Source organism: Pongo pygmaeus, chromosome 6, assembly GCF_028885625.2.
Source record: "Pongo pygmaeus isolate AG05252 chromosome 6, NHGRI_mPonPyg2-v2.0_pri, whole genome shotgun sequence".
NCBI lineage: Eukaryota > Metazoa > Chordata > Mammalia > Primates > Hominidae > Pongo > Pongo pygmaeus.
The window spans coordinates 27,126,544-27,144,198 of record NC_072379.2 but is presented as its reverse complement, the minus strand read 5'-3'; the positions used below and the strand labels follow the sequence as shown (position 1 = coordinate 27,144,198).

Sequence of the window (17,655 nt, the reverse complement as noted above, 5' to 3'; positions counted from 1 at the left end):
ACATGGTGAAACCCTGTCTCTACTAAAAATACAAAAATTAGTTGGGTGTGGTGGCACATGCCTGTAATCCCAGCTACTCTGGATGCTGAGGCATGAGAATCCCTTGAACCCTGGAGGTGGAGGCTGCAGTGAGCTGAGATTGTACCACTACACTCCAGCCTGGATGACAGAGCAAGACTCCATATCAAAAAAAAAAAAAAGTGTTCTTTGGAAATTGTCAAATGTATTCCATTATAGATCTCTCATTTAATGGCTAGGAGAAGAGAGAGCAGCAGAGATGGAAGAGAATCCTTATAAAATTCTGCTGAGAATATGGCCCCTTTCTTCATAATGCTCACGTTTCTCATGCTGAGAGTAGCTGTGCACTTTAGGTGTTTAAAAAAATTGATTAGTGGAATATTTTCTGGCTGACTTGATCAAACTTATATCTAGCCTGTGTTTTTAAAAGATGCTTTTAACTGTTTTTCTCTCAATACAATTTTTCTCAGAGTGAGAGCTGGTTTTCTCTTGAATGCTTTTGGTTTCTATTTTAGAGGCCCCATTACTATCCCATGGTGTCTGTGAATGAGGTGGGCTGTCACAGAGCTCTTGGAGCTATCTCTGTCTGGACTCATACTGAAAATCCAGCAGTATTTTTTCTTTGTCTCTGTTATAAATACAAACTGAGGCTGAAACAGTGCTCCTATTCCCATTATTATGAAAGTGCAATCCTACCTGGGAAGCCTGCAGGCTCTCCTGCCGCTCAGGCTTCACTCTCTGATGTGGCACCGGAGTGCTGCTGTGGCAGTTGGTGATAACCTAAGATGTGTTCTGCCAGCTGTGAGCTCTGTGCTGTGGGTTGTGCCTCAGGGAAAGATGGTAGGAGTCAAGAGAGGACACCAGCCACCAGGACAGAGCAAGCAGAAGTGCTGTAGCCCAGTGCTCAGGGAGTAGAGAGCCATTGCTTTTAAATGTAAATAGCCATAAAGATATTCAACCCTATTCAATGATTTCTGTAGGAAAGGGAGAGCCTACCTTCAGCAGGCACCTGGCTTCAAGTTGCAAAATTACCTCTTGTCATGAAGTTGTGAAAAGTTTATTTTGTCATTGATTATAACCAATTAGCATACAAGTATGTCTTTGCAATCTCTTAAGCAGATTGACTGTGATGCATGTCACATTCTGGTTTAATTGTGTAATGAAACAGTTTTCTTTCTGTTTTATCATTGTGGAGTTACTCTGGGGCTGGATAAAACTTTTCTTTTAATTATATTTTCCAAACACTGTTTAAACTTACCATACATGATATTAACATATAAGGTGCCAACCAAGCTTTAATCTAGATGGGCCTTTCTGTCTCAGGCTTCCAGTCAACTCACGATTGTGCTGCAAAATGTATGCTGTCCCCTGAATATGCAGGCTGAATCGTGCCTCTGCCTATTTGGTATCTAGTCCTGTATAATCACATCTAGAGAGGCTAGACCCGATTTCCAAATACTTTATAGAACAGCAATCAACCATTTTACCTCTTTCAATGACTCTTGTATCTTTAGACCTTGAGCTGATTCAGAGACCACCGGGCCCAGAAACCCAATTAGATTAATGTGCATGCATTGAATAGACGTGTAGGCATGAGAATCTCCACTTTCCCTTTCTCCTCTTTTAAAAATGCCCATGAATGTGCAGATGACACCTGCTGCTACTCCACCCATCCAGGACCTAAATTTGCAGCTCCAAATTCTGAATCTAGGTCTTGAGATTTGGGGGAAAAAAAGCCTTTATTTGAGAAATGCAAATTCTTTTAGTTATAAGGCTCAGAGACATTAAAATTAGACCACAGTTATGTCTTTCTCCCTTCTTTGAACTGTGTATTTACTTGTTAAAACTGCTTGCTATTGCCACAAGTAGGTATAAATTAAACTAATAATGACATGCTGGGCACCATAACCCACACCCTATAGCTTAACAATGTATATCCAATTAGTAATCAATGTTATTTTTTGTGAATAAAAAGAATTTCTGACAAACCAATATGTATCAGCCCACTCTCTGTCCTCTCATTTTGCCTTCACAGATCCACTTGTAACTGCTGCTAATCCAAGTGTAGATTCCAGGCATCTTGAATTTTTGCTCCCAGGTTACAATCCTCAAGGTTGGCTCAAATGAACTGTCTACTTATATTCATGTTGCCTCAGTGATTTCCTTTTAGGTAGACATATCATTTAGAATGTGCTAGAGCAACCTCTATGAGGAAATCTCTTTTTTGTTGTACTCTGCTTGCTGTAACACTCAAGAATACAGAGCCAGGTTGATTCGACCTAGAATCTGCATAAAAGAGCTGGCCTCTGCCTGATATTTATAAAGCAGGGTCAGACTTTGGATTGAGAATGTACAGGAAACCAGCAGGAGGCATTTTCTGCATTGTGAGATGTCAACGTAGACATCTTAAAGCCCCCCTTTAAGAGCGTGGCTCTTTGAACTTTTCAGATCTTGTTCAGTGACCTGCTACAGTAATGTAAGAAGCTCCAGATGTAAATAGAATCTGATGGTAGAATCTGTAAGCGTAAACAGGCATCTTAGGAGTGAGAGATCAAGGTCACAAAGTATCCAGAGCAATGACCAGAACTATACCTAACTGTAAAATATGATACTGGAGTATTCTTGTCCTTCCTACCCAAGAGCTAGCCAATCAAGACAGGTGATCCAGGTTCTGGAGGTCCACCAGGGCATTTCCATTTTCTATTTAGAATCAGCCTGAGTCTGCCCTGCTTGGCTTATCCTTAAGCAATCAGCCTAGGTCACTGGGAATCTTCTCACAATCACCTAGGCATCTCTCAGACATTTGAGGATGTCCACAGCAGAACTGTGTCAGGCTGACAAGAGCAGTTAATTCTGCTTCTGTCTCAGTGTAAGAGAAATGAGTCATCCTGTGTTTGTCCCTCCCCTAATATAAGAGATGTCTTCGCTTGGTACCCATATGAGAGTTTCTCCAGTTTCCTGGTACTTCAGTGAAAAACAAGGAGGAGGTCTGGAGACTCAAACAGATAAACCAATTGCTACCATTTCATATGGCCATTAGAAAAATAGATGAAGCATCATTGTCCCTACCATCCAGGAACTGATAGTCTAGACAAGCAACTGAATTCAACATGGTTGAATTAAGCATCATATGGTTAGCACAATGAATAGATGTGTGAAAAAATAAGTGGGCTTTATTTGGGCAACTTTCTTTATATTTTTGTAACTTCTGATGTCATCATTTGAGTGGGTGTTCATGGACACAAGCATTGTTATTATTCTTCTTATTTCTTATACCTTGCTAAGAATACATATTTATTTTCTAATAAAATTACCCTACAAAACCCTAAGAGATTTGTTAAATTGCTTATTAGCATATGTTATAAAATTGACAGGGCAGTGGCTAAAAAAGATTAAAATTTCACAACTGTGTGATTTAGTTTTCTTTTAGGTAAACTTAGGAAAAACAGAACTGGAAATACCCCAGTGGCATAGAGAGCAGAATTCTACATAGGGTCCACTCTCTGCTCCAGCCCTGTTCAAATTCACCCTTTTTGGAGGCCTTATTTAGGTCTGGCCCCACCCTGGAGCCTTGTCTCACAGAACTGATTAGAAGAGATCAGAGTATTGGATAGTGAATCCTGCAGCCTTTCTAGAGCCAGTGCGCACAATTTTCTGAAACCCAAAAGCAGATAAATGGAAAAAATGTGTGAGTCTTAATTTTTAAATTTTTACTAAAACCGGTGCTTGCAGAGAGATATTCCATTTAGCAACCTGTTTTCTATTCCTGCAGATGCAGTAGTTGCTCCACAAGTCACAAAAAATTAAACACAATAAAAATTTCTTTCAGCTACATTAAACTTTTCCTTTCTGTATCCCTCTCCTCTGTCTATATTTAGCTTTTATTCTGTACATTTTTAAATAAAATCAGTGACAGAGAAACAGAACAAATAAAAATGCTGCACTTTTAATCTAAATCCTGAGAATTATTAAACACTTAGTACCAGCTCCCAAGGTGTTATGAGGATTAAATCACATAATGTGTAATTCCCAGTAAAGTGCTCTGTAATATCCTCTTCAGCACATAGTACCTGCTTTATAAACATTGCATTAGTACATGTGAAAATGTTTTTCAAATGCAGATTTATTAAGATATGGCTGCCTTCTGTTTGTTCTGTAAACTTTAAAGAGCCAGCAAATAATATGAAAATTTATTGTCTTCATTTGAACTAGAAGTATTTGTGTCGTGACAAGAATGCTGAGTGTAAGGAACTCTGCTGTGCCTGCTTTCTCTAACTAATGCTAATAATGAGCCCAGGAGAAGCATTCACAGGGGACTTGTTTGAAACACCCATTCATGGACCCTTTCCAAACCTGCAGAATCTCATTACATAGAGTGGGGCCAAAATCACCAAGTGATTTATAAGCTCATTAATGCTTGGAAGGCAATGCTTACCTAAGTGGTTATTAGCCCAGGCTTCTAATTAGGATTACATGACCAATTTGCAGAAATCTCTTTACTCGTGCCCTTTCCGCATGTTTATTACTCTGGGTGGAAGCATCCATGTTGTTTTAGTTAAGTTTCTCATGTGACTCTAAGGTGAGGACAGAATCAAGTATGAGTTGTTCAAGATACATTCATGTGAATTGAGTTGTGTTTTGTTTTGTTTTTTGAGACCCACTCTTGCTCTGTCACCCAGGCTGGAGTGCAGTGGCATGATCTTTGCTCACTTCAACCTTCACCTCCCAGGTGCAAGTGATTCTCCTGCCTCAGCCTTTCGAGTACCTGGGACTACAGGCATTTACCACCACACCGGCTAATTTTTTGTTTTTTTGTTAGAGATAGGGTTTCACCATGTTGGCCAGACTGGTCTTGAACTCCTGGCCTCAAGTGATCCACTCGCCTCGGCCTCCCAAAATGCTGGAATTAGAGGTGTCAGCCACCATGCCAGCCTGAGAGTTAAGTTTTCTTTTGCAATAAAGGGTGTTCACAGGGCTGGACCTATTTGGATTTGGTAAGGAGAGGGCAGTGTGGCCCATATTTCCATTACTGTAGCAGAAATTACTGGTGTCTGTGGCAGTGGAGGGCACATTAGGACAGGAACGGGGAAACTTAACTTTTCTTTTTTTTTTTTTCTTTTTTTTTCTTTTTTTTGAGATGGAGTCTCGTTTTGTTGCCCAGGTTGGAGTGCAGTGGTGTGATCTCCACTTTTGCAAGCTCCGCCTCCCAGGTTCACGCCATTCTCCTGCCTCAGCCTCCAGAGTAGCTGGGACTTCAGACGCCCGCCACCACACCCGGCTAATTTTTTGTATTTTTAGTAGAGATGGGGTTTCACCATGTTAGCGAGGATGGTCTCGATCTCCTGACCTCGTGATCCGCCCGCCTCGGCCTCCCAAAGTATTGGGATTACAGGCGTTAGCAACCACGCCCGGCCGGAAACTTACTTTTTTGGGGGTTGGGGGAATGGAGTCTCGCTCTGTCACCCAGGCTGTAGTGCAGTGGTGCGATCTCAGCTCACTACAACCTCCGCCTCCCGGGTTCAAGCAATTCTTCTGCCTCAGCTTCCCGAGTAGCTGGGATCACAGGCACGCACCACCACGCCCAGCTAATTTTTGTATTTTTAGTAGAGAGGGTGTTTCATCATGTTAGCCAGAATGGTCTCGATCTCCTGACCTGGTGATCCGCCCGCCTCGACCTCCCAAAGTGCTGGGATTATAGGCGTGAGCTACCGCACCCAGTCGGAAACTTACATTTTTATCTCCATGGAGCAGCTTATTTTTCCTGAATCTCTTCTTTACAAAGGACAAAAATGGGTGGACTTTTTCTGCAGGTCTTGGACCTTCTGCCTGTGGGTGTGGTGGTAGCAGGTAAACAGGTGGTGCTGACACCTTTAAAAGCATATTCTCAACATGCAGGTGTAATTTGTCCATAGAATCTCATCTTAAAAGGAATCCCAGAGAAACAGGAGAAAGAGGAAGACATGGCTTTTTTTTTTAGCTTAATATGTCTCAGATAGAGAGCTGTGTCCACTCTGCCTCCTGGAATGCCATGCGTTTAGTTCTTGCAAACCTTTACTTCTCTAATTGTGTTGTTTCTCCCTAATGAGTTTGTTTTAACTACTTTTTAAAATTCTTATGATAGTCAAGGGTCTCTGAAAAATATTTTTTCCTACATACCAGAGGCTTCTCTACATCTCTACATCATGGCTCTTTATATGCCACGTAGAAATCTCATTATGAATTTATAATCTGCAACATGAAAAATGTTCCCTCTGTGGCTGTTGAACATGGGAGGGTGTGACTACTCAAGATTCCTATTGGGGAAAAGCTGGGGTCTTTAGTAAAGAAGGAGAACATGTAATGTTGAGGTTCCATCTCTGTTCTCCATTAGCTCTATGCAGAACACGATTAATAAAATGCTTTTTCAAACAGAATGGCATTTATTACCCAGAAAGTTCTGAAACAAATTATTAGGAGATAGATACCTGCTCTTTAGGGTGCTAAAGAAAGACTACTTAAAATCACTATTAAAAATTACAGAACATACAAATTATCTGTATGTTGAAGTTTCCATAAAACTGATTTTTTTAATGGTTAAATTCAAACTCTAATTTACTTTTGAGATCGATATTGCAGCAGTGATGCTGCACTTTTCTGTGTGCATCAGCACATTACAAAAATTTGTCCTAGTGCAATTGATGTTAATGATTCAATTGGTGAAAGAGCTCTTGGACAGATTTCTTTACTATAATTATTTTTCTCTTCATTATTAAGTATCTTTATGCTGCTGATGTGCATGTAAACCATCACATTTAATCTGGCAGGTGCCTTTCTTTCTTAGGTTTTCTGTGCATATATCTGCCTTAGGAAAATGAAAGCTGTCATCGCTTTTTATGGGCCAGAAAAACTGGGAAAAACACAGGCTCATCCACTTACTGGATGTTTGACAAAATACTCTTCTTGGGCCAAAAACATTGACATTATTGGTGAGCTTTTTAGAAATTTAGAATATCAGACTGTTCCAGATCTTCTGAAAAAATTATCTGCATTAACAAGATCTGAAGTTTATCGTACACATTAAAACTTGCGAGGTACCTTTTAACTCAACATGTCTTTTTCATCTCAAAAATACACACAACTCATTCTGTATGATGCAGATATAGCATTTTAAAATAGACATGTTTGCGTTTATGCCCTAATTTATACTTTATTATCCAGAAAAGTACCATATATATACAGATGTTGTGGATCTTATGCCACTTTCTTTTCTCAGGGTTAGATAATACATTAGAAAATATTTCTGTGTTAACAATTCTTTTATGGATAGTTTCATTCACTCCTATAAGCCAGAACCAGTTTTCTTTACTGTTTTATTTTACCTTGAAATTTAAAATTACGCCCATGGCCACTTGGTAAATGTATGTGATTTTGTGTATGTGTGTGTTTTTGTGTTTTTCAGGGACCATTGACATTTATGGATGTGGCCATAGAATTCTCTTTGGAGGAGTGGCAATGCCTGGACACTGCACAGCAGAATTTATATAGCATGTGATGTTAGAGAACTACAGAAACCTGGTTTTCTTGGGTAAGGGTAACTTCAATACACATTTTCTAATATACCCTAAAGGTTTTATTTCTCTTTTTTGTAGAATGTTTTTGGTGATTTATGCTTTGCGTAAATTGAGTTTCAGATCCCTGTTTTCAAAAAAATCTTTTAGATTTGTCATTGTAGAAAATAGTTTGCTCAAGACGTTTCATCTTTACCATAACTTTCCACATTCCTGAGCTGATCTTTATCATTCAGTCTTGATTAGTGGTAATTTTAGAAATTTATTGGCATAAAATATTGTTGCCCACACCTTAAAATCTAACTCCCAACAACAATTGTTTTGATTCAGTAGTACCAGGTAGTGAAATTAAGAAACTACAAATTTAAAATATTTTCTAAATCTTTAGAAATTTTTGTTATAAATTAGCATTTGGGGATTAATTTACTAGAATATTCTATTGCATTCTCTTTACTGAGCACATTACTAGGTTGGTAATTGGAGAATATGTGCAAGATTTATGTTATTTATTTTCAATAAAGCAGGTATTGCTGTCTCTAAGCCAGACCTGATTACCTGTCTGGAGCAAGGAAAAGAGCCCTGGAATATGAAGAGACATGAGATGGTAGCTAAACATTTAGGTAAGTGAGAGTGAATACACAGATGGCACAGAGAAGAGGTCAAAGGCCAAGGAGAAGGCCACAGCTTAAAATGTGATTTGGTAAGCAGTGTTCCAAAGGAAATAGTTTCTGGAAAGCCTGAGTTTTTTTTTTTATTTTTCTCTCACATAGGACATTATTGTTTTTCAATTATCTAAGGATTCCTCTTTCCCTTTAGTGATCTGTCTTGAATTTCACAGTGAAAGCCAACGTCCTCTTCATGGGATATAAAAGACTGCACAATCTGACTGGTTTTTTGTTGTTGTTGTTTTGGGGGACACACAAATATGCATAATTTTGAGAAACTCTATGTTAAACAGTTTTTTAAATTCTCTTTTTGCATCAAGTCTGAAATGTGTGAGTAGTGGTTTCTGTTCCATTGTTTTTTGTTGTTGTTGTTTATTTTTCTGTATATTCCATTCTGTTTTTACTACTATTGTTTTGAAATATAGTTGCATATGTAAGGCATATGCAGTGCCAGTATACCTTTTCAGGATTTGGCTATTTTGGATTGGCTTTTTCTTTTTATTTGGCAGGACAGATTTGCTGCTGGTATTATTCTCACTTGACAGCTATTTTCTTCAGGACTTTGACAATGTCACACAGTTCTCTTCTGGCCTGCAAAATTTTCTTAAGAAATTCACTCATTACCTCATAAGACTATGCTTATAAATAACATATCACTTTTATCTTGCAACTCAACAATATTCTCTTGTCTGTGACTTTTAAAATTGTGCTTATATATGTTCTTGTTGTAAATATCTTTGTGTGTATTCTAGTTTCTTTGTTAACCTTTTTCATTTTTACATCAGTTTTTCTTATAATTTTTCAGTTCCTTTTTTATATTTTTTACCTCCACAATTTCTGTTTTTTGATATTTTTAATATTTTTGTTATCCCAATTTTTATGATTTTTAATAGTGGTCTGTGTTTCTATTTCATGCATGGAATATTATTCAATTTATGTTAACTTTTTAAAATTAATTTTTTAATGGTTGCTTTCTGAAAATTTTATAATATTTGATAGAGCTATGTTGCCCTAAAATTTTGTATACATTGTAATCTTTAATTGAAATTTGAACATTAAAAACAAGCTACCTGTCACAGTGTCTATAATGTAGCTTTGTCCTGGCAAAGTCTGAAACCATTTGTCTTAGCTAGAGATCCTGAGAGTCTTTCAAACATGTTCTTAGGATGTGTCTTGTCTGAAATGTTCTAGTTGTTTTTTAGTTAAAAGACTTTATTCATGTTTCTTCTTAATAGTCATCACTTGCCACAACTGTTCCCTGTCTGTAGTACAGTCTCTTTCCTGCTGTAACATTTACCTTTGATCTCAGCAGACTCAAAATGTCATTCCAAAGTATACCACTGTTAATTTCAGCACTTTATGTCATTGGAGACAGAAACCAGTGTCCACAAAAGCACCTAATAAAGCCAGAAATAAAGATGTGGGTGTGTTATTTTTCTTGTCTTTTGAAAAAGAAAGCAAAAGTTGGTAATGTACTTCTAAAGACACTATGTTATACTGAGGAGCAGAAAGAGCTGTGTTGGGTAAATGTAACAAGCTTTTCTTTTCCTTCCGTGTGGCTTTTGGAATTGTGCTAACCTGGAACACTGCACACACTTAACTCATTTATAAATTTTCTACAAATGTATTTTGGTCAATATGCTTTTGTTACATTTATATGTCTATGAAGGAATTTGAACCTGTGGTATTTTGCTATGCCATCTTGCTTATGTAGTTTGTGTAACTTTATGGGTTAGATTTGTAAAGTATATTCATCTGAGTCGAGCAAGTGAAGTAATTTGTTATTTTTATTTCTTTCAGTTATGTTTTATTATTTTGCCCAACACCTTTGACCAGAGCAGAACATGAGATTCTTTCCAGAAAGTGACCCTAAGAAGATATAGAAAATGTGGATATGAGAATTTACAGTTAAGAAAAGGCTGTAAAAGTGTGGTTGAGTGTAAACAGCACAAAGGAGATTATAGTGGACTTAACCAATGTTTGAAAACTACCTTGAGCAAAATATTTCAGTGTAATAAATATGTAGAAGTTTTCCATAAAATTTCAAATTCAAATAGACACAAGATGAGACATACTGAAAATAAACATTTTAAATGTCAACAATGTGGCAAAACATTTTGCATGCTTTCACACCTAACTCAACATAAAAGAATCCAAACTAGAGTGAATTTCTACAAATGTGAAGCATGTGTAAGAGCCTTTAACTGGTCCTCAACCCTTAATAAACATAAGAGAATTCATACCGGAGAAAAACCTTACAAATGTAAAGAATGTGGCAAAGCCTTTAACCAGACCTCACACCTTATTAGACATAAGAGAATTCATACTGAAGAGAAACCGTACAAATGTGAAGAATGTGGCAAAGCCTTTAACCAGTCATCGACCCTTACTACACATAATATAATTCATACTGGGGAAATTCCCTACAAATGTGAGAAATGTGTTAGAGCTTTTAACCAATCCTCAAAGCTTACTGAACATAAGTTAATTCATACTGGAGAGAAACGTTATGAATGTGAAGAATGCGGCAAAGCTTTTAACCAATCCTCAAAACTTACTGAACATAAGTACATTCATACTGGAGAGAAGCCGTACAAATGTGAAGAATGTGGTAAAGCCTTTAACCAGTCCTCAATCCTTACTACACATAAGAGAATTCATAGTGGAGAGAAGCCCTACAAATGTGAAGAATGTGGCAAAGCTTTTAAACAATCTTCAAATCTTACTGACCATAAAAAAATTCATACCGGAGAGAAACCCTACAAATGTGAGGAATGTGGCAAAGCTTTTAACCAACTCTCAAACCTTACTAGACATAAGCTAATTCATACTGGAGAGAAACCCTACAAATGTGGAGAATGTGGCAAAGCCTTTAACCAGTCTTCAGCCCTTAATACACGTAAGATAATCCGTACTGGAGAGAATCCCCACAAATGTAGAGAATCTGGCAAAGTTTTCCACCTATCCTCAAAACTTAGTACACATAAGAAAATTCATACTGGAGAGAAACTCTACAAAGGTGAAGAATGTGGCAAAGCCTTTAACCGATCTTCAACCCTTATTGGACATAAGAGAATTCACACTGGAGAGAAACCCTACAAATGCGAAGAATGTGGCAAAGCTTTTAACCTATCCTCCAACCTTACTGCACATAAAAAAATTCATCTTGGAGAGAAACCCTACAAATGTGAAGAATGTGGCAAAGCTTTTAACCGATCTTCAACACTTACTACACATAAGATAATTCATACTGAAGAGAAACAGTACAAATGTGATGAATGTGGCAAAGCTTTTACCCGATCCTCGAAACTCATTGAACACAAGAAAATTCATACTGGAGAGAAACCTTACAAGTGTGAAGAATGTGCCAAAACTTCTAACCATTTCTCAACCTTTACTAAACATAAGATGATTCATACTGGAGAGAAGTTACACAAATGTGATGAATGTGACAAAGCTTTTAACCAATCTTCAACCCTTTCTACACATAAGATAATTCATACTGGAGAGAAACCCTACAAATGTGAAGAATGTGGCAAAGCTTTTAATTGATCATCAAACCTTACTGAATATAAGAAAATTCATACTGGAGAAGAATCCTACAAATGTGAAGAATGTGGCAAAGCTTTTAACCAATCTTCAAACCTTATTAAACATAAGAAAATTCATACTGGAGAGAAACCCTACAAATGTGAAGAATGTGGAAAAGCTTTTAACTAGTTCTCAACTCTTACTACACATAAAATAATTCATACTGGAGAGAAACCATATAAATGTGAAGAATGTGGCAAAGCTTTCAACCTATACATAAACCTTACTACACATAAGAAAATTCATACTGGAGAGAAACCCTACAAGTGTGAAGAATGTGGCAAAGCTTTTAACCAAGTGTCAACTCTTACTATACATAAAAGAATTCATACTGGAGAGAAACCTTACAAATGTGAGGAATGTGGCAAAACTTTCAATCGATCCTCAAAACTTACTACACATAAGAAAATTCATACAGGAGAGAAACCTTACAAATGTGAAAAATGTGCTAAAGCTTTTAACCAGTCTTCAACCCTTTCTACATGTAAGATAATTCACACTGGAGAGAAATGCTACAAATGTGAAGAATGTGGCAGTTTTTAACCGATCTTCAAACCTTACAGACCATAAAAAATTTCATACAGGAGAGAAATCCTACAAATGGGAAGAATGTGGCAAGGCCTTTAACTGGTCCTCAACGCTTACTAAACATAAGGTAATTCATACTGGAGAGAAACTGTACAAATGTAAAGAATGTGATAAAGCTTTTAAACAGTTCTCACACCTTGCTATACATAATATAATTCATACTGGAGAGAAACTCTACAAATGTGAAGAATGTGGCAAAGCTTTTAACTTATCCTCAAACCTTACTGCACATAAGAAAAATCATACTGGGGAGAAACCCTACAAATGTGAAGAATGTGGCAAAGCTAACCTATCATCAACCCTTACTCCACATAAGACAATTCATATTTGAGAGAAACCCTGCAAATGTGAAGAAAGTGGCAATGCTTTTAACTAAATCTCAAACTTTATTAAACATAAGAAAATTAATACTGGAAACTTTACAAACCTGAAAGATGTGACAATGATTTTGACAACACCTTCAAACTTTTCTAAACATAAAATAAATCATACTGGTGAGAAATCTTAAAAATATGAAGAATGGTACAGAGCCTTTAAGTGGTTGTCACACTTGATTGTAGGTAAGATAATTTATACTGGAGAAAACTCCCAGAAGTGTGAAGAATGTGGCAAAACTTTTAGTTAATTTTCACACCTTATAGCACAGGAAAGCACTTCAGAAAAATTGTACAAATATAAATGTGGAAAAGCCATTAATATCTGCTTACATCTTACTCAACATTAGAGAGTTAGTGCTTAATAAAAGCATTATAAAAGCAATTAGTGTAAAATCAGAAAATGAAAGCTTTTTTTTTTTTTTTAGATGGAGTCTTGCTCTGTCACCCAGGCTGGAGCGCAGTGGTGTGATCTTGGCTCACTGCAACCTCTGCCTCCCAGGTTCAAGCAATTCTCCTGCCTTAGCCTCCAGAGTAGCTCAGACTACAGGCGCACACCACCACATTTGGCTAATTTTTTAATTTTTAGTAGAGACTGGCTGTCACCATGTTGGCCAGGCTGGTCTTGAACTCCTGACCTCAAGTGATCCACCTGCCTCTGCCTCCCAAAGTGCTGGGATTATAGGTGTGAGTCACTGTGCCTGACAAATATAAACCTTTAAAGAGAAGAAGGTTTTCATTTTGAAGACAAACATTAGGAACATAAAGAGGGTTGTAGTGTCTTTACTTGTATCACAGATTTTATTGTACACATTATGTACTAAAGGAAAATCCTGAAGCAGTGCTCAAGCTTTGATCAACATCAGGGAGTTTATATTGGAGAAAAACTGCAAATGTAATATATTTGGAAAAACATTTTTCAAAAACTACTGCTTAGAAAACACCAGGGGACTTATACTAAAATATATTTTTGCAGATGCAGTAAGTATAAAAGAAATTTAATCCAAAATTAAGTGTGTGTAAATATCAGAGAATTCACAGTAGAAATATCTAAGGCACTGACATTTTAGACATTGCACTTAATCAGTGTGCTGAGTACAGAAAATAATCCAAAATTAAAGTTGGTAGATAAATTATTTGTATATAACTTTAAAAGAGGTAGAAATATTTTTAGTTATAATTACATTTAAAATATACTTTTTTCTTTTAAAAAATTACAAAATTTTTAAAAAGTGAATGATGTAATTCAACTCAAGTTACTTCATGCTCTTCATTCTATTGTATTCACATGTGAAAGCGTGTGATCAATTGTTGCTTCATCAAAGATATGAGACATTCTTTTTTGTTAGATGGGCAATATTTTTTACCTTTTCTATGGAAGAGTAAAGACATTACAATGTAGGATGCATGATAAAAATCTAAGTGGAGAGGCTCTTTGTGTTTAATTTATAATATTGAATGATGTATGAGGGAGGTGTTCAGAGGAATGTTCTGCATTCTAGTGAAAATATCTTTTATTTTAGTTAAAATTAAATTAAAATTAGTAGCATATCATTTTACTAATTGTACTTTTATGTAATAAAATGCAGCACATTTTAAAAATTTTAGATTATTGTGAACTTAATTTTTTAATTAAACTTTTTTTTTAACATGTTAAGACCATTGTGCATTCAATGAAGTGTTATTATGCCACTAACTTTAACCTATCCCACCTTACTCAAGGGTGTTGGTAAAAGATAGTAACAATGTGCTATTTAATAACATAGTGGACTAACATCTCTAATAATTTCTCTTGCCAGTGACTTTAAACTAAAGAACTTAATTAAAGAACATTGTTCCCTTAGGTTAAATTTTTATTCTTTTTTCTTATTTAAACGTATTTTTCTTAACTTTTGTGGGTACATAGTGTATGTATATATTTATCCCATATATGGCATATTTTGATACAGGCATATGAATATGTATTAATCACATCAGGGCAAATGAAATATCCATCAACTCCAGCATTTATCATTTGTATTACAAACCAATTCTACACTTTTAGTTACTTTAAAATGTACAAGTAAATTGCTATTGACTATAGGGTCATTTTCATGAGTATAATAAAAATTATATACAAGATAAATAAAATCCTGAGTCTTAAAATTCTGGGTTCTGCTTAAACATTTTAAAAATTTTGTTATGTATTTTTCTTTGAACATGTCTCTCTGCCTGCAAACATAACAGAATTTTAGTATTGGTTTATATAGAGTTAACTATACCCATATATTACTCTAAAAATAAATGTTAAGTGCAAGAAAGTTATGGACTGTTTTTGTGTGAGTGTGAGTTTGTACCTATTTTCAAAAGAAAAGAGCAATATTGGAACAAAACAAATATTTTAATAAAGTAATGTACTAGACAACTGAAAACTTCAAAAATGCTGAAAGTAAATGTATACTCTGCTTTGTATTGAATTCATTACTGCCAAATCTTCTGACTTATGATTCAGAATTTCTCCATGCAAATTATGTTTTTACTTGCCTGTTAGTCATGCTAGACCTATAATTTTCTTGTTTCTTACCATTTTTTTCTTTTATACTTTATGAGGTATTTATTTTGTGAGCTATTCATGGATGATAAATGATTTTTATAAAATTTAGTACTGTACACAAGATACGTTTTAGATGTATTTCCAAAATTGTATATTAATTGTATTTAGTTAGAACATTCCATTTGTTCTTTTAATTGGAGAATCCTATATAAGCCTATATTTCTTATTCTTTTCTCTTATTATAATTGACATAAGTAAATTTATTTATTTATTGAGCCAATTTGTTCAGGTAAGAACTAGGAATGCTTCATAAGTCATGAGGATGTTTTTATATATAAATGTGGCAAACAAATATGACAGGGCTTGCTGTGTAACAGATGCTCCATAATAACCTGTAAACATTCCTGCTGGAGTTAGTTTGTAACTTCAAGTCAGAGATGGAAAATACCAATAGTGAAGAAATAACATTGATTCTTCATGTGCAGATAACATTTTTTTTCCATGCTGCAAAGCTAAATCTTCGTGAATTTAAAAAGAAATTTTGGTTCTTTTATTTCCTAATTACCTTTAGTTTTGTTTGTCTTATTATGTGACTTCTGTGTATTCATCACAGCCCTTCTCCTTCTTTTTTTATGTGATGGCTACACTTTTCTCACTGTTGTCTTCATGCCCGTCATTTTATACGGTACTTTGTAGGTTTTGATGAGAAAGTTGGTATTTTTAATGCACTCAAAAATTGCTTTTTATTGGAGAGTGCTTATCAATATAACTTTCTGATCAGTTAATTAAGATAAAATGCATACATTGTCCACAGGTGAGAGGATTAAATCAGTTAGCATTTTTTTTTTCTCTTTGTAAAAGGAAAAACTTATTAAATTTTTAAACGAAGTTATTAAACAGAGTTTCGCTCTTATTGCCCAGGCTGGAGTGCAAATATATTGTGGCAAATATAAAATTTGCTAGAAAATACATCTTAGAAATTAAATTATAAGAGAGCAAGTGGTAAGTGAAGAATTTTAAATTTAATTTTCTATGATATAGCATAACATACATTTCCATGCAGAATCTTTTATTTTTAAATGTGAAATTTAAAGGTTGCAAAATAATAAAATGACTTCTGTGGATTTGATATTTGGAATAATATTTCTTTTTTATATTGATATTACTATTCCGAGGAATTTTTCACTCATTATTTTTTTAGTGGGTGAAGGTGAGTGTACAGTTATTGCTTTTTGTCACCGAACTATAGTCAGCTTCTTGGTCATTTTCTCTAGAAAACTTTTGAAGATTATGGCAGCTTAATCTTCAAAACAGAAAATTAAACATTTTCTGTTATTTTTATGCAAATTTGTTTTTTTGTTATTTAATAATTTTATTTTTATTTATTTATTTTATTATTATTATTATTATTATACTTTAGGTTTTATGGTACATGTGCACAATGTGCAGGTAAGTTACATATGTATACATGTGCCATGCTGGTGCGCTGCACCCACTAACTCATCATCTAGCATTAGGTATATCTCCCAGTGCTATCCCTCCCCCCTCCCCCCACCCCACAACAGTCCCCGAAGTGTGATGTTCCCCTTCCTGTGTCCATGTGTTCTCATTGTTCAATTCCCACCTATGAGTGAGAATATACGGTGTTTGGTTTTTTGTTCTTGCGATAGTTTACTGAGAATGATGATTTCCAATTTCATCCATGTCCCTACAAAGGACATGAACTCATCATTTTTTATGGCTGCATAGTATTCCATGGTGTATATGTGCCACATTTTCTTAATCCAGTCTATCATTGTTGGACATTTGGGTTGGTTCCAAGTCTTTGCTATTGTGAATAATGCTGCAATAAACATACGTGTGCATGTGTCTTTATAGCAGCATGATTTATAGTCCTTTGGGTATATACCCAGTAATGGGATGGCTGGGTCAAATGGAATTTCTAGTTCTAGATCCCTGAGGAATCGCCACACTGACTTCCACAAGGGTTGAACTAGTTTACAGTCCCACCAACAGTGTAAAAGTGTTCCTATTTCTCCACATCCTCTCCAGCACCTGTTGTTTCCTGACTTTTTAATGATTGCCATTCTAATTGGTGTGAGATGGTATCTCATTGTGGTTTTGATTTGCATTTCTCTGATGGCCAGTGATGGTGAGCATTTTTTCGTGTGTTTTTTGGCTGCATAAATGTCTTCTTTTGAGGAGTGTCTGTTCATATCCTTCACCCACTTTTTGATGGGGTTGTTTGTCTTTTTCTTGTAAATTTGTTGGAGTTCATTGTAGATTCTGGATATGAGCCCTTTGTCAGATGAGTAGGTTGCGAAAATTTTCTCCCATTT

General features: G+C 35.7%; 1 protein-coding gene across 1 annotated transcript in view; it reads left to right on the top strand.

Moving 5' to 3' along the window:
• Positions 1–12,467, top strand: part of LOC129040640 (zinc finger protein 117-like) — a 34,529-nt gene extending 22,062 nt beyond the window's left edge. Inside the window, 5 exon segments of the mRNA XM_054495396.2 lie at positions 7,457–7,538; positions 7,541–7,582; positions 8,090–8,185; positions 10,031–10,079; positions 10,081–12,467. Of these exon segments, the coding sequence (XP_054351371.1) occupies positions 7,457–7,538; positions 7,541–7,582; positions 8,090–8,185; positions 10,031–10,079; positions 10,081–12,364 (2,553 nt within the window). The 3' untranslated portion in view covers positions 12,365–12,467.
• Positions 12,468–17,655: the final 5,188 nt, after the last annotated feature.